Source organism: Balaenoptera borealis, assembly GCF_965194805.1.
Source record: "Balaenoptera borealis genome assembly, chromosome: 10".
NCBI classification, from domain to species: Eukaryota; Metazoa; Chordata; class Mammalia; order Artiodactyla; family Balaenopteridae; genus Balaenoptera; species Balaenoptera borealis.
This window is the reverse complement of record NC_138874.1, coordinates 93438599-93461411: the sequence shown is the minus strand read 5'-3', so window position 1 is coordinate 93461411 and position 22813 is coordinate 93438599. Positions and strand designations below refer to the sequence as shown.

Genomic DNA, 22813 nt, shown 5'->3' with positions numbered 1-22813 from the left:
GAGAGTGGGGTGACTGCCAGCGGTCCAGGAGGCTGGCAAAGGAGGGCAAGGCAGGCATTCAAGGAAGGCTTCATGGAGAAGGCCTGAGGATATGGAAAATGAGCCTTAAGATGGGGAGGGATTTGGGTCAGTAGGCCCAAGCGTGCTTAGAAAAAAAACCAAACTCCTTTCTGTGGCTTATAAGACTGCTGCATGGCCTCTTTTCCACCTTCCAGCTTTGCTCTGTGGTTGCCTCTGGCTGAGCCCTCTTGCGCCAGAGCTTTGCGTGGCTGGCTTTTCTCCTCCTCCGAGACTCCACTGAAATCAGAGACTTACCTGACCACTAGCTGAATTCCCCCACCCCCCAGGCACACCCCTTCCCATTACCTTGTTATATTCTCTTTATAGAGGTGGGGGGAGACATATGTATGTAACCACACTATTTACTAGATATGAACATTATATACTGTATCCCTTCCATACACATCCCCTCCCCAGTTAGAAAGTAAACACGTTGAGGGCAGGACCCCTCATCTGTCTTGTCCACTGCGGTGTTCTTAACACTGGAGCAGGCCCTCCATCAAGACAGTGATGGATGGATGGATGGATGGATGGCATTCCAGGTGGCAAAAAAAGCAAGGAAGAGAGAGTTATATGAGGACGTATACATGCATATATGCTGTGAATTTTGAAGAGGAGAGTCTGCCAAGAATAGATCAGCCTGGACAGACCAAAAGAGGTCAGCCCTCTCCTATTTCCCCTGTAGCCAGTGCCCTCTATTGCCCCTGTACAGTAGGTACTTGCCCATTTGTCAGAACATGTGCCTGTCTCCTGGAGGTTGCTACAGGCTCTTCATGGCTAGGATGGGAGCTCCCTAGGTAGGTGGGCTCTTCCTGTGCCCCTGGCCCCCTGACTCCTGCTTAAGGAATCCCCCATGGGTACCACATTTTACAAGGAGGAACCTGGGGTCGTGGCTGGCCTAGGGCGTTAACTGCTCTCAGAAGTTTCTGTCTTTTCTTTAACCGCTTCTCCCTACCAATGAGAAGGAGCCATGTCCTCATCTCTCACCTTCTTGAAATAATTCATTCTCTAGAAGCAAATGCCAACTACTAAGACCCCTCAAGTGCCACTAAGATGCCTGGTATCCTGCGTAGGAGAGAGAAATGCCTCTGCCACTCAAGCATGGGGACCTTCCCGAGTCAGTGCCCCACCTATGTGTCCTGGCCCAGAGTGGACACTCATGGTGAGAAGGTTAGTCCAGATTAGGGTGTGGGCAGAGCCGGCCTCCCCCAGGTGATGCCCTCCCGCTTCTGAGGGTGAGCTTCCTGCTGATCCCGCTGGGCTGGCACCTGCTCAGCCAGGGCAGGGATGGGGGTGGGGCAGGAAGGGCCCTTTAAAGGACAGGGAGGTTTGCTGTTTCGGGGAGCTCTTTCTCCCCAAGTCCACTAGACACTGGGTCACCTCTCCTTCCCTGCTTTGTTGGTCCATTGGTCCTTTCACTCTCATTCCCCCGTTCACTCTCATCCATTCACTCACTCATTCATTCACTTGTATCTGGTCGGCAGAGACCTGGGGGGGCTGCGTTCACCTCACTCACCCTGGCATGTCCCATCCTCCACGATTATTGCTTGCTTCATTCTCAGTCAGCCCCCGAGACAGTTGCTCCCCAGACCTCAGCCCAGCACCTGGTGTGGAGGAGATGTTAATCATACTCCCATCACACCCACAAGAAAATCCTAAGTGGTTCTCACGGCCTTACGTGATCTGAGCCCAAAGAACTCTCTCCCTCTATCTGAGCTCCAAAACCACAGGTTGAAATCCCAGCTCAGCCACTTAATAGCTGTGTGACTTTGGACAAGTCCTTCAACCTCTCTGAGCCAGCAACTCCTCCTGCGCAAAGTGGGGACAATAAAAGCACTTGCTTTAAAGTTGTGGTGAGGATAAAGCCAGAGAACCCGATGGAAAGCTCTTAGCCTGTGCCTGGCAGGAGTAAACACTTAGCTACTGTTACCCGTTGTCTCACTCCTCCTCTGCCCCTCTCAATAACCCCACCCCCAAATGCATCTTAGGACTCCCGGGGGGAGCAGCCACGGAGGCCCGGCCCTTCAGTCTCCAGATGAGAATGCAGAGGCCCCGTGGAGGCTCACACAGCCAGCCTGTGGCCAAGGCAGGACTTGAACCCAGGACTCCAGCCAAGGACCCTGCTGGTCCCATCCTCTCAGCCCAGCCCAGAATGGCAGGAAGAGGAGCCTCCACATACATGCTCAGACCCTGTCAGGCTCAACAGCTCTCTTCTCTGCTTTCAGGAAGGAGTTAATCCTGAGGTCTGTCTCATGCCCCGTGTGTAATCTTCCTTATGATGCTTATCATATTTCTGGAGCTGCATCTACATGGCTTTGAAGGCTCTGGCAGGAGTCTCGCCTGGCCTTGCCGTGAACGGGCTGAATTACATTTACAAGAGGCCTTTAATGCCCTGTGGTCCCGGCTTCCTTCATGGGGTTGTTCCTCCTCCTCCCTTTTCTCCCTCTCCCTTTTAATATGGTCACCGGTTTGGCTTGCAGAGTGCGGTTGGGATCCCTAAGAGAGAAGTCAGGACCATAGAATCCCTTACAGATCTTCCCTGCCTCCCCCTCCCCCTGCCCCACTCCCAGCAGCCTCTGTGCCAAAAGGACCCAAGGAAAGAAACCGTGGCTCCTGCCAGGATTTCAGCGCGGAGGAGAGAAGCCCTGCTGGGATTCCAAAAACTCAACTGGCAAATGGCTCGTACAGAAATTCTCCTCTGACTTTGTACCTGAGCAACAGACCCACGAGCCTTGTGGAGGAGATGGGAGGTGTCCAGCCTGGAGGCATGGCCACCTCACCTGCAGAGGTTGGGCTTGAGGGGCAGGGCGGAGGTCCCGTGCCAACTGGGTGAGGAGCCCTCCCACCTCTCTCCCCATCTCCACCACCCCAGCCTGCCCTTCAAAGCTTCTGCACCTCTAGAGGCCTTAATCGTTCCTTAACTCTTTGTTTTTTGCTAGTTCTGTCTCTGCAACTGGATCAAGTTCTATCTGGTATATCTATATCTGTATCTATATCTGTATCTGTGTCAATATCTATATCTGTATCTGTATCTATGTCTATATCTGTATCTATATCTATATCTGTATCTATATATCCCATGAATATCAAACCCAATCAAGAGGTTTGGCCAGCCTTGAGATGTGGGTCTGGGAGGGGCGACCTAGTTTGTCTCCCCATCTCTCTGCTTTCTTTTTTGTCCTCTGACGGGATGAGAAAGGGCAGGTATGCTATTTTTGGGGAGTGGATAAGTCACATTTTCCTCCTTTGAAAGAAGCACAGGGCAGAGCCAGGTCTGGGGGCCACCACCCCACCCCCCGATCCCGGTCCCTCCTAGGTTCTTTACCTCCGAGCAAGTCCTCCAGGTTCTTGTGAGATACAGCTTAGCTGCTGGCGTCACTGGGCCTGGGCGGCCCCCAGCTCCTGACGGCTACCTGGCTCAGGTAGAAGGCCCAGCACCCCACCCCAGGGCCGCCTGTCATTTCGTCAGTCCAGAGAGTGGGTGTCCTCTCACCACGTGTTTATTTCACACACCGTCCCCTTGGCTGCACACACGTGCTCCTGTGGCCCGCAGGCAACAGAGCAACAGGCAACCAAAAAAGGGTAGGAGGCGAAGAGGCCAAGAATACCAAATCTGTGACATCTTCCCCCAAGGAAAGGCCACTGTCTCCCATGTCTTTTTTTTTTTTTTTTTTTTTTGGCTGCATTGGGTCTTCGTTGCTGCACATGGGCTTTCTCTAGTAGCGGCGAGCGGGGACTACTCTGCGTTGCGGTGCGCGGGCTTCTCTTGTTGCAAAGCACAGGCTCTAGGCGCGTGGGCTTCAGTAGTTGTGGCACGTGGGCTCAGTAGTTGTGGCTCGCAGGCTCTAGAGCGCAGGCTCAGTAGTTGTGGCGCATGGGCTTAGCTGCTCCGTGGCATGTGGGATCTTCCCGGACCAGGGCTCAAACCCGTGTCCCCTGCATTGGCAGGCGGATTCTTAACCACTGCGCCACCAGGGAAGTCCCTCCCATGTCTTGATAAATCATGTTTTATCTCCTTTCAAAAGGAACATGTGGAAGAGCCCATTTATCTTTGATGACACTGTCCAGTCTGTGCAGTGTCATCCCTCTGCTGGGGACACAGCCCCTCTACCAGGCTTGGGTGAGAAAAGGAGGAAGGAGAGCTTGACGGAGCATCTGGGAGAGGGAGGGAGATGCACGGACCAGCAAGTGCCTATTGGGCGTCTGCTGTATGCAAAGCCTTGTGCTGAGTGCAGCGAGAGTTGCCAAGGGGAAGAAGCAGCTGCAGGAGGGGCCTCTGGTTCACACTGAGTGCAGGGGGATGAGAGACACGAATGCGCAACAAGTCACACACAACTTGATGAGTTAGATGCTCCATGGTCTGGCTGGAACAGGACTGGTGACCAGTACCTGTGGTGACGGGGAAGTCAGGGATGGCTGTAGCAGCTGCTTCCACGGCCCCCCACGTCCCCTTTCCATTCTCCTCTACCTGCCAAAGGCTGCTTACAGGAAAACTGGGGGCTTTGTTCTAGCCACGGGAGCGTACTCGGACAGAAGCTCCCAAGAAGCAGTGCTCTCAGAAGCTCAACAACAAGCAGGGAGTTGGTGATAAATACCCCAGCCTCCTCGCCCTTGGTTGGGATACCTCTGTAGTCTGTTCTACATGATCCCCCGAGTTCCTCAACAGAAATGAGCTGCCGCCACCCACCATGATTAACTGGCTGGAGGCCACTTCCTCGCCTGCCCTGCCTTATTTCCCCACTCCCCTACTGGTACTTCCCAGATCACTTCCCAAATAAACAACTTGCACTCACTTCAACAACCTAAACCAGGCAATGCTTAGTACTTCACTCGGACCTTGATAGAAGAAGCTTAAGTAGATTAACATGCAGTCTACATATTTGTTCACTTGCAATGGGAATCATCTCATTTAGGACTCCATTAATGCAAGTGATGAAAATCCATCTCCAACAAGTTTCAATAAAAAAAATTTGTATTATTTTATGTAAGTGAAAAGTACCAGGTAGACCCTGGGTTCAGGAACAACTACATCCAGCTGCTCCAATGATGTCAAAGGAATCTGCCCTTCGCCATCTCTCAGCTCTGCTTTTCAATCATTCAAGAAACATTTATTGAAGGAATTCCCTGGTGGTCCAGTGGTTAGGGCTCTGCGCTTTCACTGCCGAGGGCGCGGGTTCAGTCTGTGGTCAGGGAACTAAGTTCCCACAAGCTGAATGGGGCAGCCAAAAAAAAGGAAGAAGAAGAGAGAAGAAACATTTATTGAGCACCTGCTCTGTGCCAGGTTCAAATCTTTTCTCTTGGTTGGTTTCCTTCTTAGGCAATAATAAAGATGGTCACTAGGAGCTCCAGGCTTTCATCCTGCCAGCTTAGCAACTGTAGGAGAAAACTGTGGGAGGAAGAGGACACCCGCAGAAGTCTCAGGGCTGACCCTCATTGGCCCAGATCGGGTCCCCTGCCCATCTCTGAGCCCATCGCTGTGACTCTGGGTGGCTACGCCGGGTCACATGCATACCATTGTTGCCAGGGGGTGTGGTCGGCCCCATTTGACCCCACAGGGGAATGGATGAGGGAGGTTCTCCAGAGGGGAATGGGTGGTCTTGGACAATAGATGCCTGTTGTAGCTGTGAGGTGAGTACCTCACCACGTGCTGTGCTCCGTGGGCCCTAAGATGAGACAGACAGGCTTCTTCTGGTGGAAGGGGCTCACAAATGTTTGTAATACACATCAGAATGTGTTGAGTGTCTTAGGAATGGACAAAATGTGTGGGTGTTCTGGAAAGAGGGTGATTACTCCCAGCTCGGCAATCAAGCTTCTAAAAAGGAGGCATTGGCCTAGACATTGGTGGCCACTGGGCACAGAAACATCAGCTGTGTTAGGCATTGAATGTCAGACCAAGGAGTTCAGATTCTAAATTTAACCAATTGTAAAAGGACTATGCTTTGATCTATTTGTTATAAAATTGAACCTGGCTGGTTCAGAAGAGCCTCCTGGGAAGGCTTGGGGGCTGGCATTTTCCGTAAGCCTTGCCCATACCTGTAGAGGGGTACACCAGCCCAGCTGCAGGGGCCCGTACGGCTGGAGGCCAGTCAGGCTGGGACAGCTATGCTCCCTTGTATTGGCCTGAGCCTGCCCTGGAAATAGCCACCCAACTTAACTAAGAATAGGAATTCCTATCAGGCTGGCAGGAATGAATGCCAATTTCTCAAGGAGGGATGGGCCTGAAAACAAAACACAGGGGTGGGTTGGGCCATCCTTTATATTTATTTGCGAGGTCACTTGAGAGGTGCACCCACATCAGGGCATGGATCCTGTCTTTAGACCCAGACAAGGTGATTTGCCCAAGATGGCAGCCTCCGGGGCTCCTCATCTGCCTCAGAAGTCCTGGGCCCTCAGCCTGGGGCACCTCCTGCCCCCCGGGGAGAGGTGACCACTCCTCTCTTGTTTCCTTGGCAACAGGCAGAGGTGGTGGTGTTTGGTGGCCAGCTAAGATGCTGAGAAGCCGAGGGAGAGGGAATGAGAGGATAGTGTCCCAGGTCCCTATGGCAGCTTTACCCAGAGTCACCCAGCTCACGAGCATCTCTCTTCCAGGCAAAATCCTCTTCCGGAGAAGCCACATCCGGGACGTAGCTGTGAGGAGGCTGAAGCCCATCGATGAGTACTGCCGGGTAAGAGTGTGTCTGGGGCAGGGGAGGGGGTGGTCCATCTGCCGGAGAGTCTGTCCATCTGTGAAGGAAGGTTGTCTGTACAAAACCCTCTGCTGTGGTCTAGCAGATGCATCCTGGGGCCTGGCGTCTCCTGGCCAGAAGGGTGGGTGTGGGTGTCCCTCAGGGAGGGGTCACCCCGTGACTAGGCCGCCTCTGGGGCATGAGGACCGCCAGGGTCACAGCTGAAGCCTCTATTCCTTTCATGATGGGTCTGTGTTTACAAAACACTCCTTTAAATCACTTCCACCAGCTTGGGAGATCTGTGAAGGGGCCTCTGCTGAAGGGATTCTGTGTGTGGCATTTTGCTGGATACAGGAGAACTCTTCTTTGGATTCCCTTTGGGACATTTTTGGAATCAGTCCTGAGTTTAGTAGCATCCAAAATGCATATTTGTTTATTCACAGAAGTCTTGATAGATACAAATATTCGTGTATACATCTTTATAGATGCAAATGCTCACCACACACACACACACACACACACGCAGGCACGCGCACGTACATGCATTAGAACAGTCAATGCCGAAGAGCAGACTGGCAGCAACTGCAGGGTCATGAAGCAGAGCCTGTTTGTCTTTCCACTTTGTCTGGAGCCTGGGACCCCCTGGAGCCCCTGCAGTGAGGATGAGAGGCTCCCACTTTAGTGGCCTTGGCACATGGCCTCCAGATGGCCAGACCACCTGGGTTTGAAACCCTGCTGGCTTTGTGAACTTGGGCAAATTACTGAACTTCCCAGAGCCTCAGTTTCCACATCCGTACAACAAGAAGGAGAGTAGTACCTCCTCAGAGGGTGGTCATGAGGATGCAGTGACCTGGCAGGCATAAGGCAGCAGCACATAGTGTCTGCACAGAGGAAACATTCAGTGGTCGCTAGCTTTTTGTTATTATTATTACAAGGCATAAACAATTTAATGTTACCACTGGGCACCACTGGCTTTAATGGAGACGGAATTTCCTAGTTAAGTGAAAACTACTGTGGAGTCTGACTCAAGAATCTTGAGGAGAGGCAAGTGGGGGATGTTTTGTTGTGAGTGCTGGTATTAGACTGAGAAGAGCTGGGGTCAAATCCCAGCGCCCCACCAACTAGCTGTGTGACCTTGGCAAGTTGCTTTACCTCTCTGAGCCCCAGTTTCCTGATCTGTAAAACGAGGGTAAAAATAACTGTCTCACAGGGGTCATGAAAGGGGTTGAGCAGGAGAATATATGTCACAGCGTTTGTAACTTCTGAAATGTTCTGTCCCTACATGGAGTTATTACCATAAGGTTCCTTTCTGAACAAATATTTTATAATCTGGAATCATTATGCTTGTTTAAATAAGAACCAAGTTGCTCAATTTCGTAACTGGTGTTCCCAAGACTATGGGGAGACAAGCACTCTCAAATGCTCTTCGTTAACCCAAGTTTGAATTTCGTGGCTATGCAGATCATACTTGGTCACGTTTTCTGCCTTAATGTAAAAGGATGCCCCGATGAGGAAATTCCTGAAGGTAGAAGCTTCTCTTCTTCAGATCAATATTCATTTTTCTCTTTAAAGGGCATTTGCCGTTTCTAGTTAAATTGATGGCTGCAGCCTGAGCTTTTATTTCTCTTTATTCCTCTCCCAAGCAGTTAAACAAATTGGCAAAGCTAATGGAGGAGGGGCAAAGGGCAGAGGGGAGCCTCTTGCAGCTGGGATTTATGGTCCCATCAGCCTTGGCCTCCCTGAGCTGGTGGAGCCCAAGGCATCTGCAGTTGGACTCTGTGGAAATGCCGTCTTCTGGGTCGTCTGGAGCAGGAAACTGATAACATCTTATCTCCTGGGATCAGGCTTTGAACAGGACTCTTGATTCGGGATGAGGGCTCCGGAGCCCCAGTGGTGCTCCTGGTGGCTGAGGAGCCGTTTAAGTGGGGTCTGCAAGGGGAGGGGCCTCCTAACCTGATTAGCGCAAATGAGAACTACTCAGAGCCAGGCAACAAGGAGCAATGTCATGGGTTCACCAAGCAGCCAGGCAGCTTGCAGGCCGTAATTTACTCTGAGAATGGTAGGGGGGGCAGGGCAGTACAGAAGTGACCTTTAATTCTGCTGAACTAGAAAGCTGGGATCTGTGGTCTAATTGTCTGAGACCTTGGAATAACCTTGGAATGGTCATTAGGGATAAGTTCAGCTGCAGTCCACGGTCACTGCCACCCAGCATTGCACTTCACAGCCCTGCCACCCACTGGTCCAGTCTGTGCGACTCAGGATCCAACCTTCCACTCGGCATCACTGCCCCCCACAGCCAACTTCATGGTCAGGGCCACGTGCAGTCCACTCCACGGCCAGCCCTCCCTTGTCTCTACCTGTCCTCAGACACACTGCTTGGAACCTCTGGAGTTTTATTTCCAGGACCCTGCCCATGCAGCTCTGCTTGGCTGGCCAGAATCTTCCTTGGACCTGCTGGACAGTATGGGCTCCGAGTCTGGGATTTGCTGGGGATTCAAATGCACCCAAAATTGTGAAACCGGCTTTGTGCACGGAGTAGCCAGCTCCTCTGCCAGGACTCAGATATAGAAAGTCTGACCGTGCAGCGGACCCTCCCAGACTTCGGGCTCCCTGCCCTCGCCGGCCAGCCAGTCCCGCCACCTGATGGCAGTTTCACAGCCCAGATCTCAGTGTTAATTTTAAACATATATGGAGCAGATTGGATGAGTGTCACGGAAAGTTTACCAAGCGCCAGCCAGGTGATTGTTTTATGTGGCTCTTGCGGGCCAGTGTCTATCAAGAAGGGTTCCAAACTCTTTTCTGTAACTCCATAAGTTACTTTAATGGGCAACATGGTTATGCGGTTAATTTTTTTTTTTTTTAATTTTTGGCTGTGTTGGGTCTTCGTTTCTGTGCAAGGGCTTTCTCTAGTTGCGGCAAGCGGGGGCCACTCTTCATCGCGGTGCGCGGGCCTCTCACTATCACGGCCTCTCTTGTTGCAGAGCACAGGCTCCAGACGCGCAGGCTCAGTAGTTGTGGCTCACGGGCCTAGTTGCTCCGCGGCATGTGGGATCTTCCCAGACCAGGGCTCGAACCCGTGTCCCCTGCATTGGCAGGCAGATTCTCAACCACTGTGCCACCAGGGAAGCCCTGCGGTTAATATTTAATGGTTCTGTGGTCTCAACAATTTGAAGACTTTCATCTCACTAACAAGTGTGAGCTATACTTTAGGGGCTCGGACAAACAATCTACCCCATAAATGACTCCATCTACCCCATTCCTGCATGTGAAATACATGTTTGCAGTGTTTGTCTATGGGATAAAATAAATATCCGGGGGAAGGGGGCAGTGAGAAAGAGTGTTTGAGAATAATCAGCCTACCCTCCGCCATGTGACAACGTTTATACAAGTCTCCATTTCCTGGTGGGTGCAACTAGAATTTTTTTGTTACCCAAAAAGCCGAGCTCGCTTCTATTATTCTGCTGTCCACGATAGACTTGCTTTCAGAATCAAAGGCTCTCTTTGTAGGTGGGATGAGGGGTTGGCTGGAGTTAGACTGGGGGAGGGACTCCAAGCCTAACAAGGATGTCAGCCCTGAAGGGGTAAGGATCTCCCCTCCCCACCCTCTGCACCTCCCAGGCTCATTAATTTTTAGCCCCACTTCCCATATTCGAAAACTTTGGCTATTACTTCGTGGAGGTTCTTAGCCCCAGCCGTTCTCCCTCCCACCGTGGGAGTTTTCCACCATGGCCCATCATTGTCTCTCACCTTAATAAAGAAAAAAGGTTCATGTTGCAACAAAAACAGACTCCTTTAAGAAGCACCAGGGCTCTCTGGCATGCTCAGTCCTAGATACGGGGAGAGTAACTTTGTTCTTGTGCCCCTTATTCTAAGGCAGGCCTGGGCCAGATGTGTTGCTAATGGGGGAGACTGAGGCAGAGAGCCAAGACTGATGTGTTCATGCCTCCTGAGTGGTCTGCTGCTCAGAGGAAACCCAGTTGGCAGAATCTCTCCATCTCCTCTGGTCCAGACAGACCCAGGAAGAAAGCATTTGCAGCCTAGGATAAAGCTGATTGTGTCCATTTTCTACTTTTAAAGGCCTTCAGAGGCTCCACAAGAACCTCTGACCGGCTGAGCCGGGCCGGCTGTGGGGTTGTTCCATGGGCTGCTTCAGCCTCAGCTCCCGCCCTGCAGGCCAGTCTGCAGAAGTGCAGCCACCCCCAGCCAGCCAGACTCCCCTAGACTTCCACCCCTTGGCCTGTGCTCATCCCTTTCCTGGGGACGCATTCGGCTCCCACGATGCCCCTCCCAGAAGCCTTCCACTTCCCCGGAGGAAGCTGGCCACCCCTGCTGTCCAGAATACTCGGTGCACGCCTCCATGCTGCACACTTACCCTCCGTAGGAGGGTAATTTCTGTGTGTCCATCTTCTCCAGACCAAGAGCTCCGTGAAGGCCCCATCTGTTATCTTTGTGTCTTCACTAACAAGCAGGAAGCCTGGTCCCACGCGGGAGGCCAGGCAGTATCTGATGACACAATGCAAAGATCACACACAAGCAGAGGAAACCTCCAAGGAGGGTGACATGTCCCCAAGGCCCCAATTACTAGGCTCCCTTGTGAAATGGCTTAAACTGCAGTTGCGAATTAAGCTCTATTTCCATTACAAAAGAATTTGCTGCTTAGATCCTTCAAAAAGAGAACTCATGTGTTTGAAATACTCTGATTTATAAAAGTTCAGTGAGCCCCCAGCTTCCTAGATGCTGATCTAGGAGGAATAGTCCGGAGCAGATTAGAAGCAGCCCCGGGGGGTGAGAGTGGAGGCCAAATGGGTAGGACTTCAGCCCCCTCAGCCCATTCACCCCCCCACCACATACCCCTACCCCACCCAGAGTCGCTGGGCTTTTACTCTAAGATTCCCATTGATTAGAAACCAAAATGATGCTGCTAAAAATAGGACAATGTTTGATCCTGTGGAAAGAGCAGGACACCCCCTGTTGCTTTGACAAATGCAGAACTTTGCTTTTTGTCCTGGGATAGACATAACCCAGCATGGTGGGCTTCGTGGAGGGAGATCATTTCGAAGCAGAGGGTCTGAGCGCAGTCTGCCTGGGGCCCCCTCCCATGCCACTGCTGTGCTTGCAAAGACCGGGCTGGTGATAGATTGGACACTGAATTCACTGATAATGGTGCTGTTTGCAGTCCTGGAGCCATTGACTGTTAGAGCTGGAAGAAACTTCAGAATGTCTCTGGCCTGGATTTGCCTAGCTGTGTTCCATGGGCTGTCAATAGGAATTGTTTGGAAAACCAGCTCCACAGTCAGAGACTTGTGGGTAATGCTGGAGGAAGTACAGAGTTGCAGATCAGACAGAGCATAGGCTCTGGACTCAGACACCTCATTCAAAATCTCGCCACTTATTAGCTGTATGGTCTTGAGAAATGATTTAACCTCTCTGTGCTTTCGTTTCTTCTTCTGTTAAACTGGAATCATAGTCATACTCATCTCTTAGAGTTAATGTGATGATTAAATGAGTCAAATTCCCAGGATGTTGTTATTATTAATAAGTACTGGCCTGAACACAGCTCTGTAGGTTTCTTGCCTGCAGGACTCCTCAGAGCCTTTGCTGTGCTAATGAACATGATACCCACCAAGACCAAGATGGGGATCTACAAGGCACCATTTCACATGTGCCCACAGAACTCATTTTATCTCACCAAACAGGTGTTCTATGAGATAGGGTTTGAGATTCTGAAGCTAGTCTATTTTATCCTAGAAGAAACAACAACCAGAGAGGTGAGGTGGCTGCCCAAGGTCATGGAGCAAGTATATAACGGCAGAATTGGACCTACTGTAGAACTGAAGTCTCCTGACTCCCATTCTTTCTAGCATACCTCACTGCTTTCACCTAAAGGATAATGATAATGAAGACAATAGTATAACTAAATTTCACTATTTACTCAGTGCCAGGCACTGTGCTAGGCTCCTCATATTCATGATCTCATTGAATCTCCTAAAACATAGGTGCCATATGAGATCTATCGTACTGAGCTCAGAGAGGGCAAGCAAGGCATTCAGCATCACACAGCCTGTGAACGGTAGACCTAGGGCTCAGACTCCCATCTGCCTAGCCCTGACTTAACCACCCCATGGCATACATCCTGAATGTCCAGTGGCAGAGTTTTAGGCCTGAGCCGGCGGTGGTGGCCCTGAAGATGCCCATGTATTGGTTGCTACCTGCTCCTCCAAGAATAGCTAGGTTTGGGGGTTCCCCGGCTCTGGCTGTCATTGCCAGCCCAGGCCGTGGGGACTGACTGCTCAGCGCCCAGCTCTCCTGCCAAATGATTTTGGCCAGAGCTGGGTTTGGCGGCAGCTCTGATGGAAGCTGCTCTGAGCCAAGAGCCTCTTGTCAGCCTGAAATCAGGACGAGCCCTCAACGCGGCTCCCCTCGGGGCTCCCTGTTAAATAAAGATGCCGCAGCGGTTCGCCCAAAAGGCCTCTTTGTCTGAGGCCCTTCCAGCCCACGCGTCCTCTGCCCCCGGAATGCCGGTCTCTGTCGGCATGAAGAGCCCCTGTGTTCACCGCTGCTGCGGGGGGAGCTGGCCAGCAGCTCTGCGCCTGAGTGGGAGGGCGCCTGCCTCGCTCCCCCCGCCACCGACCCCCTCCTCCTGCCGGTCAGGGAGGTCACCCTGGCAGCGGCTCTGCACACAGCTTGGGCCCCTGGTAACACTTCCCTCCTGCCTCCTGCCCATCGCGGCCCATTAGTGCTCCCTCCTGCCACCCTCCCGCTTCCTGCCAGCAGCCCTTGCTCTCTGCACATGCCTGAGCTCCGCTTCTCTCTGACTCTCTCTGTATGTCTCTCCCTCTCAGTCTCCCTGTCCCTCTCCATCTCTCTGTATATCTGTCTGTTTCTCTCTTTGTCTCTCTCTCTCTCTGCTTCTATCTCTCTGTCTCTGCCTCTCTCTCCCTCCATCTGTGTCTCTGTCTCTCTCTGTCTTTCTCTCCCTCCCTCCATCTCTTTGTCTCTGTCTCTCTCTTTCTCTCTTCTTCCTCACTTTTTCTTTCCTTCTGCCCTTCTCTCCTGGGGGAGAAAACAGCACGTACCATGTGCGTTAAATGAAAACTTGAACATTCTGGGGGTAAGTTCCACCCAGCCTACGTCTGAGCACAGGGCTTCATTCTGCCACTTTAGTTGCGGCTTCACCCCCCAGGAGCCTCAGCGACCCCACCATAAATGGGAGCAATGATGGGCACCTCCAGGACAGAATTGGGCGGCACATCATCAGATGTGCACTTGTGAGGGCAGGGGCTGTGTCTGGCTCATCCCTGTACCACCAGGGCACACACTGAAAGCTCCATGCTTGTTGGATGGTTGGAGAGTCCGGGAGCCGAAGATAGTGCCTGACACGTGGTATTTGCTCATTGAATGTTAATTTCCTTTCTTTTTTTATCTCTCTCCTGGTCATGTGGATGGGATCTGTTGGAGACCCTTGGAAAACCACAGGCTCTGGAAGGAACAGCAGGGAGTTACACAGTGTGTCTTACCTGCTAAGGTCAGGTCTTGTCCCATCTTGCCCAGGTGTAGGTTTGGCTTCAGGAAGGGCCGTCTTGCTCAATGCCACACTTAAATTGTTACCTGAGCAGCTCAGAGAAGAAGTAAGTGATCACTACCCCCTTCCTCAACACTATACTTCTGTCAATGCAACCCAAGACCACATGTGCTTTTTCTGCCCCATTATCATGTCCCACCACTACTGGACAGTGGTTCTGCACACCAAACTCTTATTCATTCATTCATTTTTAACAAATACTTACTGAGTGCCAGGCACTCTTCTAGGATCTGGGGACATAGCAGTCAACAGAACAGACTAAAGTCTCTGCCCGCATGGAGCTTACCTTCTAGCAGGGTCTTTCCCACCTGTGTGCAGGCCACGTGGCCTCCCTGACCCCTCTGTCTCCTCAGTAACACGAGAATGAGATCTGCCCTCACAAGGACCATCGTGAGGCTCCCGGTGGCCACACTCATAGAGGCCCAGCACGGTTGGCACAGAGGAGCTGCCAGGTCGGGTCACTGCACCTGAAGCAGCCCTGGTGCAGGGAGCCTGGAGAGGCACAGGCTCGAGACAGGCTCCCGTCTGGCCACCGCCCCGTCTGGCCACCGCCCCGGAGCCTCCTTATCAGCAGTTCCTCCTCACACTTCTGTAGCCCAGGGTTTGCCTCTTCCTTCTCCTGGCTCTAGCCCAGTGTTCCCTTGGCCCCGTTCCCCAGCCCTGCTTTGACGGTGACCTCCCCTGTCTATCTGTACTAAAGGATCAACCCTCTCCCCACCGCTCCACGCTGCACTGAGCCGAGACAGCGGTCCAGGTGCCCAGGCTGCAAGGTGTGGAGTCCGTGCTGGTGCAGAGTGGGAAACTGATCACCTCTGACCCTCATCCCTCACTTTCCAGCGGCGCACTCTCACCCCTCCTGGACGCAAGCTCACAGCTGCCCTCACCCCTGACTGCACAGTTACCCCCTCAGGACGCTCACCTCCTCCCGCCTGTCAGAATCCTGCACACCCCTCTGGCCGAGCTCCTGCCCACTCTCCTAAGAAGCCTTTCCACACCCTGAAGCTTATTCTGCTCCTCCAGGCTCAGCTCAGCTTGGCCTAAGCAAGGCCCTGCTAGACCAGGCCACGCCAACCTCATTCAGCTCCTAGAACCACCATGCTTGGTCCACCCCCCGCCCTCACCTTGACCAGTTTAATTCTTACCCACCCTCAGAACTCAGCTTCAAAGAGACTTTCCTAAAACCACCTCCCTTCCCAATCTTCCCAGGTCCTATCAGACTCTGCCATAGCACCCTGTTGTCCTTGATAGAATTATCAGCTTGTCATTAAATAATCGTGCAGTGAGTATTTAGGGACTGTGAATATCTGGTGCAGCTGGAGTGTGGCTAGTGGGAGACGAGGCCAGGAGGAAAAGACCTTGGATTGTCAGGCTAAGGATCTTGGACTTATTCTGTGGGCAAGAGATAATTCTTTCAGGGTTCATGCAGAATAATTCGTTCTTGAGGGCCCTGAGACCTAGGGTTTAATGGCCTCCCCCTTTTTTTTCACTTGTTTGGCTGGTTCTTTAGTTGGTTAACTGGCTAGTTAGATAGTTGCTTGGTTGAATTGTTGGCTGGATGGTTGAAAAGTTGATTGGTTGACTGATAAGTTATTTTATTAGTTGACTGGTTGGTAAGTTCATTAATTGGGTGGTTGGTTAGTTGATGGGAGGGATGGGTGGATGGACAGATGGAGAGTTGTTTCATTAGTTAGCTGATTAGTTAATTCCTTGATTAGTTGTCTGGTTGGGTGGGTGGGTAGCTGATTGATTGTGTCTTCCTCGGCACAGTCCTCACGCCTCCCCCATCACTGTTGGCCCAAGCTGGCCCTGCTTTTGGTTTTCCTGTTCCCAGTTTCATCAGGCCTAATGCCCTTTCTTCCTGTCTTTCCACAGGCACTTGTCCGGCTGCCACCCCATATTTCACAGTGTGATGAAGTCTTTCGGTTCTTTGAGGCCCGACCGGAGGATGTCAACCCCCCGAAAGAGTAAGTGGTAGCTCAAGCCTCTCCCGTGTGCTTGTGGGGAGAGCTGGCAAGGCCAACGAGGCTAAGCAAAGATGGACCAAAGGAAGGCGGACCATCTTCCCCAGACTCCTGTTGCCAAGGCTTGTTCCTCATTTCTCTTGACCCCAGAGCTGGCAAGGGAGGGTATCTTTGCATCTGCGGAGCAGGTTTTCCTGCAAACTCTTTATAGTTCACAGGTTATCATCAGGAGCAGATGAGATAACAGAAAATATAATGGTCATGCAGTTAAGATGCCCAGGGTTAGCAGTCATTGCTCTTAATCGTTGACACTACCAAGCTCCCAGCTGAAACGCAGAACCAGGAGGGCACGTGCTGCCCAGGCGAACCTCACCTGCTGAATAACCCAGTGGTCCTGGGCTGCTGCAACAGATCTTATAATCCTCATCAAAAACAACTATGAGTGTGCACAGAGCATTTACTAAATGGCTTTTACCTGTAGCATTTTACTGGGTTGGCCAAAAAAGTTCGTTCGGGTTTTTCCATAACATCGTACAGAAAAACCCAAATGAACTTTTTGGCCAACCCAATCCAATAGACTAATGTAGCCCGGTTTACAGAGGAGGAAACTGAGGGGCGTGAAGTTAGGTGAATTTTCCCGAAGTCATGCAGCTGGTTGGGTATGTGACAGGCATGTGACTTGAATGAACCCAAATCTTGAACCCATGAGACCTGAACCCAGGGCTGGCTGATTTTCCACGTTGGGGAGAAGTGGGGAGCCAAGCATGTCTTTTTCCCTCTCTGGAAGCAGGATACTCTGGGCCTGTTGGTCAAGACGACCTACCCGGTCTTGCTGGTCTCTCACACACATGCCCAAACTCCATCCTCATGGCTACCTTCTCTTGCTCAGAACACTACCCTCGCCCACACTCCCCAGAGTAGCTTCTCAATGGAGAGGAAAATCCAGGGGCTGATGAGCAGAAGAAGGCAGCCAGGGAAGAGGGTCGAGTAGGGGAGAGGGTTGGGGGAGAGGACTGAAGGGGTTGCAAATTGATTACCTCACTCCATACATCAGTTCCCCTGAAATCTTAAAGTGCCAGAGTGGACAAGAGAGAGGCAGATGGGATGGGTACTACAGAGGGAAGGGAAAGAATAGTACAGAGGAATTGTCTGGGACAGGTGGGGAGAGGCAGGAGGCCATTTGGTGATGGGGAGGAGAAAGCCTACAGACAAGGGTGTGTTGCACAGCTCCAGGGGCGCCGTTGTAAACGGTGCACTCTCTGTGAACGGTGCCCATAGAGGTAGTAGAGTGCACAACCTGCATACCCATGCATGGCAGTCCTGCCTAAACGAGCCCTTCTCTTTTCACCCGTGCTGTAAGACTAAGAGCCTGAAGTGGCCTAGGTCCTCTGGCGGAGGAAAGCATTACTCAGCTCAGAGGCTCACCTGGCCCAACAAAAGCCATCTCCTTTACTGGCTACCAAAGGATTAAGAAACAAGCAAATGCTGTGAACCATCAGAAACTCATCACAGTGTGGTTCACAGTGTGGAGCAACTGAAAGCCACAGGGAGTGGGAGGTGTGGTGTTGAGCTCACACCCCAGCTCTGCTGCTTACTAGGCACACGACTGGCTACACTCAGGTACCTTCCCCTTCTCTTTCTCATCTGTAAAAAAGGGAAGAGTGATTAATCCGTGATCTTGCTAGGATTGTCTTGGAAACTTAGATGACACGTGGGCTGGGCAAGAGCTTTGTAAACAACAAAATGAGATACAAATGTGTGTTCTCACCAGCGGGAAAAACATCGCTCTCACTGTACCTACTATGCGTCAGGCGTGTGAGAGAGGTTTGCACCGGGAGTTACATGTTCTTGTCCCCATGTCACAGATGAGGAAACAGGTTCACAGCTGGAGCCAGGACTTGAACCCAGATTTTTCTGGTTCCAGAGGCCGGTACCCTTTCCACATCTCCTGCCCACCCTCCCTGGTTTGGGGAGGAATCGGGGGACCAGGACTGTGGTCCTGTCACCTCTCAGTGCATCCTCTCTGTCCCCCCTCCTCTGTGTTCCCGCCCCAGCCTTCCTCACTCTCCCAAGGCAGAGGAAGGCTCTTGAGACCAGCAGCAGTGTACCGGGTCCACCTGGCCCTGCCACTCCCCAGCTGTGATGGCCTCTCAGAGCCTCTTGTTCTCCTTCCTTCCATGGGGAGAGAAGAGATGCCCCTCCCCAGGCGGGTTGTCGTTGGAGTCACACATGATCGTGTGCCCAGAGGAGGGGAGAAGAATTGCTGCTGGTGGGTGAAATAGCAGGTGCATCGCCACAAAATCAACTGACCCTGCCTTTGGTTCGTGCCTCTAAACCCGCTCTCTGCCAGGCAGCTAAATAAGTTGGTCCTATTTCACCTGTTGACCTGGGCGCCGGTAGCAGTAGGTTAGCCTCTTGCCCGTCCCTGGAAGGCCCTCGAGGACGGTGGAAACCAGGCTCAGGGAGACAGTTGTGTGTTGGTGAGGCAGCAGGCATGGCTTTGCGGGACTGGCTCTGGGGTCCAGGCCCACCACTCAAGGCTCTGTGATCTCTGACCATTTGCCCAGCCTCTCTGCCTTTCTGTGTCCCCACGCCTGAAAAGAGAGAATGCAGGACTCCTGGAGTGGTCCAGAGGGCTTACGGAGATGACATGTGCTCTGAGATAACCCGGCTGGTGCTATTGGCCCATTGGAAGCACACAGCAGTTTTGTTCGTGGGAGGTTGTGGAACGGAATGGAATGTGGCCCCGTGCATGCTCCAACCCTGCAGATCACAGCCTGGCTTTTGCAGGGAGGAGTCATAAAGCATTTAGCCTCTGAGTCACCATGGCCGCGGGGGTTATCTGCCTCTTTCTTGAGGTGGTACCACACACCTGGGCCAGTTCACATCTCATCTGGCAAGAGAAGGCCTGAGAATAGGAACCCCTCCAGCATGAGACGGGCCTGAGGCTCAGGAGGTGGGGTCAGCTGTGGCCACACAGTTCCAAAGGGCTCCTCCGCCCTAGCCCCTCTCAGCCTCCAGAACCTGCCACGAGAGACCTGTGTTCCATGCAGAGTGCTCGCCATAGAGCCCAGACCCATGGTGACCTGGGCTGACGGGCTGACCCTCTGTCAGCCAAGTGCCTGCAGCCCCTCCCTCTCAGGGCTCTGTCCCAGGCCACCGAACACCGCCCCCCTCCATCCTGAAACATAAACACAGGATCGAGGAACAGCGTTATTTTGACTCTGGGGCGACTGTGGAGTGGCTTATCAAATTATCAAAGCCTGTGGATTTAACTGGAATTTTGCAGATAACCCTGGCCCCTTTCAAGTGTGCTGCTGCGGGACCTCTGAGCACTCACGGGGGCTGCGGTGGGGGGACCGTGGCCCTTTCCATCTTGCAGGGAAGACAAGGCCTGCAACAGGCCCGGCCCCTCGGCTTTGATCCCAGGCCGCTCGCTGGCTTCCGTGGGTGGAGAGCGGGGCCCACCTCTGGGCTGCTAGTGGCTGCGCTAGATCACCGCCCCTGCACAGAAAGGATGTTCTTTACAGAGACGTTTGGTGAGCCTGGCACTGCAGCCTTGGTGGTTTCTCCTCCTCAGGCGGCCACCCCAGGAAGGTTGCTCGAGGGCCCTGCCCTCCCCTCCTTGAACTACTGGCCGACGGGTACTGCTGCTGTGTGGGAGCGGCGCTGAGCTCCCCTGGGGCCCCTGGCTCAGGCCCCAAACCCTGGCATTGTTCTAGATTCATCCCTTTCCTTCACACCCCTCCATGCAGCTCGTCAGCACATCCTGTGTGCACTGCCTTCGGCATATACCCAGACCCTGCCCACAGCTCACCACCTCCCTGCTATTACCCCAGGGGGGCCGAGCCTCCTCTCGCCCCTGGACTCTGGCCTGACTGGTCTCCCTGCCTCTGCCCTCGCCCGCTATGGTCCCTTTTCAACACAGGGGAAGGAATAATCTTTTAAAAATATAGGTCAGATCATGTCCCTCCTCTGCTCAAAATCCTCCGTGCCTCCCTTGTGGCTCAGAGTCGAGGCCCTTCCGCCTGCCCCTCCCGTCGCCCCTGGTGGCACCTCCTGCCTCTCCCTCCTGGCTCTGCTCCAGCCACTTCTCACACCTTCCAGCCACGTTCTGCCTTGAGGGCTTCGCACTGGCTCTTCCCTCCGCCTGGAACACTTCGCCCCTCCCCAGGAGAGCCCCAGCCTGGCCCCTCACCTCCTGGCAGCCTTGACTCAAATAGCTGCCTGTGCCTGGCTGGCCTCCCTGTTTAAAATCCCCAGCACTGGCTCTCCCCGTCCTGGCTTCATCTTCCTTCACGGAACTTATCACCACCTCCCATGTGACCTGTTCCCTCCCCATGTTATTGTCGGTCTGGGAGAGCAGGAACTTGTACGTGTTCTGATCACACCGTAATCCCAGTGCCCAGAGCAGGCACTCAGGAGATTTGCCGGATGGATGACTAACGTCATTCAGGCTTTCTGTTAGTCCCCCACAGGCGGTAGGCTGTGATGTGACCCTTCGGAGAGATGAAGTGGCTCTCCGGAGGTCACCCAGCTGGCAAGGGGCGGGCAAGAGAAGCTGGGGATGACGCATCCTAGCCTCTCCTGTGTGGATTCTGGGGCAGCCGTGAGGCTGGCTTGGGGTGGAGAGAGCCCTGATCACCAGATCCGGAAGGAGGGGGATAAGGACACATCCCTGGAACTCAATGGGATTCAGCGCAGGATGAGTCCTGGGCGGGGCGGTCCTGAGCGTCAGCTCTGACAAGCAGATGAGCCTGGCCTCGTGCAGGCCACACCCAGCACCACTGCAGCACCCAAGGCGACCCCCTGGGCTATGCACATGACCCACCCACACCTGCTGGCCCAGCTCTCCCTGGCTTACCCGTGTATGAGCAGCGCTTGAGACCCACATCCTGGACCACTGGACCGGGGAGGCAGGCGTCCCCTGGCCTGGCTTCCACAAGGAGCCCCCGAGCAGCCGGCCCCTCAGCTCTGATTCCCCCGTGATGAGAGTGATGGAAATGGGAGCTCAGGCTGCCGGGCAGGACGCCAGTCAACCACGTGACCCAGCAAATGCCTCTTTTAGTTCCAGTTTAAATTTGCATCATTGAAACAGTGAACCTAAAGGTTCTCAAAGGGCCCTCCAAGAGCCCTGTCCTCAGCACCGCCCCCGCATGATGCAGGTTCCTCAGAGAAGGGTTAGGGGAGGTGCAGCCCCATGAGGCCCGAGGGCCTGAGACCGGCCTTCTCACCTCTCCAGCCTCCTGGCCCACGGACACCACCCTCATCCTTAGGTGCCTGCACAGGGCTGCAGCCGGCTGTTGCCAGCTGTCGCCAGCCTCCACGCCCAGGCCCAGCCGTTTCCTCCACCTGGAGCACTCCTGTCCCCTCTCCCCACCCACCCCGGGCGGAGTCCTACTCAGCCCTCAGACTTTCCAGCAAGCCTCTCCAAAGCCCGTAACCTTGGCCATGGCACCAGCCACACCACACTGTTTATGGTCTCTCCCCACCACGGGGGCCCACATCTCTGTCCCCCCAGGGCCTGGCACCTGATAAGCGTTGACTGAACCCAGGTTGGGGCCATTTAACAAGATTAAAAATTGCACTGCCCACTGTCAGGGTTTCAGAGTGAACAGCACCCTCGACCCCTCTGGAGTTAGGTGGTCTGGGCTCCCTGGCCCCTCTGTGCCTCGATTTCCGTATCTGTAGAGTGTGAATAACGAAAGCGCCTGCCGCCAAGGGCTGTTGGGAGGATGGTGCGTGGACGGCACAGAACAGACCCGGCACGCGGTCAGCACTGCCCGAGGCCAGGCTCGCTGTCGTCATCGTGGCAGTCCTGGGCAGGGGGAGCCGCGGCAAGAGACCCCCCTACGCCGCAACAGCTCTGCCACTTGTGGGCACTGCAGCCTCCTTTCGCCGCCCGACATTGGTGGTCCTCTGCTCTCGGCCTGAGCCCGTGGGCAGGTGGGCACACACGCATTTGGCCCCCATGTTCAAGAGGGGAAAAACAGAGGCCAGGGCTGGCGGGGGTGCCCCCTCCATCACCTCCCACTCGTGGACCTGCCTCTGGCTCACCAGCCTGGGAGCTCGCGGCCAGCAGGGCCCACACACACACCTGCAGCGCAGAGTGGGCTCACGTAGCGACTGAGGGTCTCCCACTCCCTGCCGCCCCTCTCGGCTCTAGGCCTGGTCCTGCCCCCTTGGCCCATTTCTTCCCGCTGAAGCCAGCCAGACCCTGGTTAAATTCTCGAAATTGCACAGGAGGAACAGGGCCTTGCTAAACAGGTTTTTGTTCCTCAGCCCCAGGGCCACAGAGCCACCCTCTGTTGTGGCCTGAAACAATGGCCCAATGTTCAGAGGGACCATCCATCCCTGCCCCAGCCTGTCCCAATGGCCAGCTTCCATCTGGCCCGGGGTCCACACCCCTGCCACCGCCGTGTCCATGCCCGGGCAGGCCAGCGAGAGAGGGAGGCTGTCCTACCTGATCCAGGCGGAGAGCCAGGTTTGGATCTGGGCCTGGGCCTCGTGAAGGTGACCCAGCGGCTGATGTGGAGGGTGCTGAG

At 53.7% G+C, this 22813-nt stretch overlaps 1 protein-coding gene across 5 annotated transcripts in view; it reads left to right on the top strand.

The window, feature by feature from the left end:
• The window catches only part of SH3PXD2A (SH3 and PX domains 2A), a 241159-nt gene that overhangs the window by 112119 nt on the left and 106227 nt on the right, over nt 1–22813 (top strand). For all 5 annotated transcript variants that reach the window (XR_014249245.1, XM_082408274.1, XM_082408273.1 and 2 more), the window contains 2 exons: nt 6649–6725; nt 16180–16271. Coding sequence is in view for 4 of the 5 variants with exons in the window: in XM_082408274.1 (XP_082264400.1) it covers nt 6649–6725; nt 16180–16271 (169 nt within the window). In the remaining variant the exon portion in view is untranslated. The remainder of the gene's footprint in view (nt 1–6648; nt 6726–16179; nt 16272–22813) is intronic.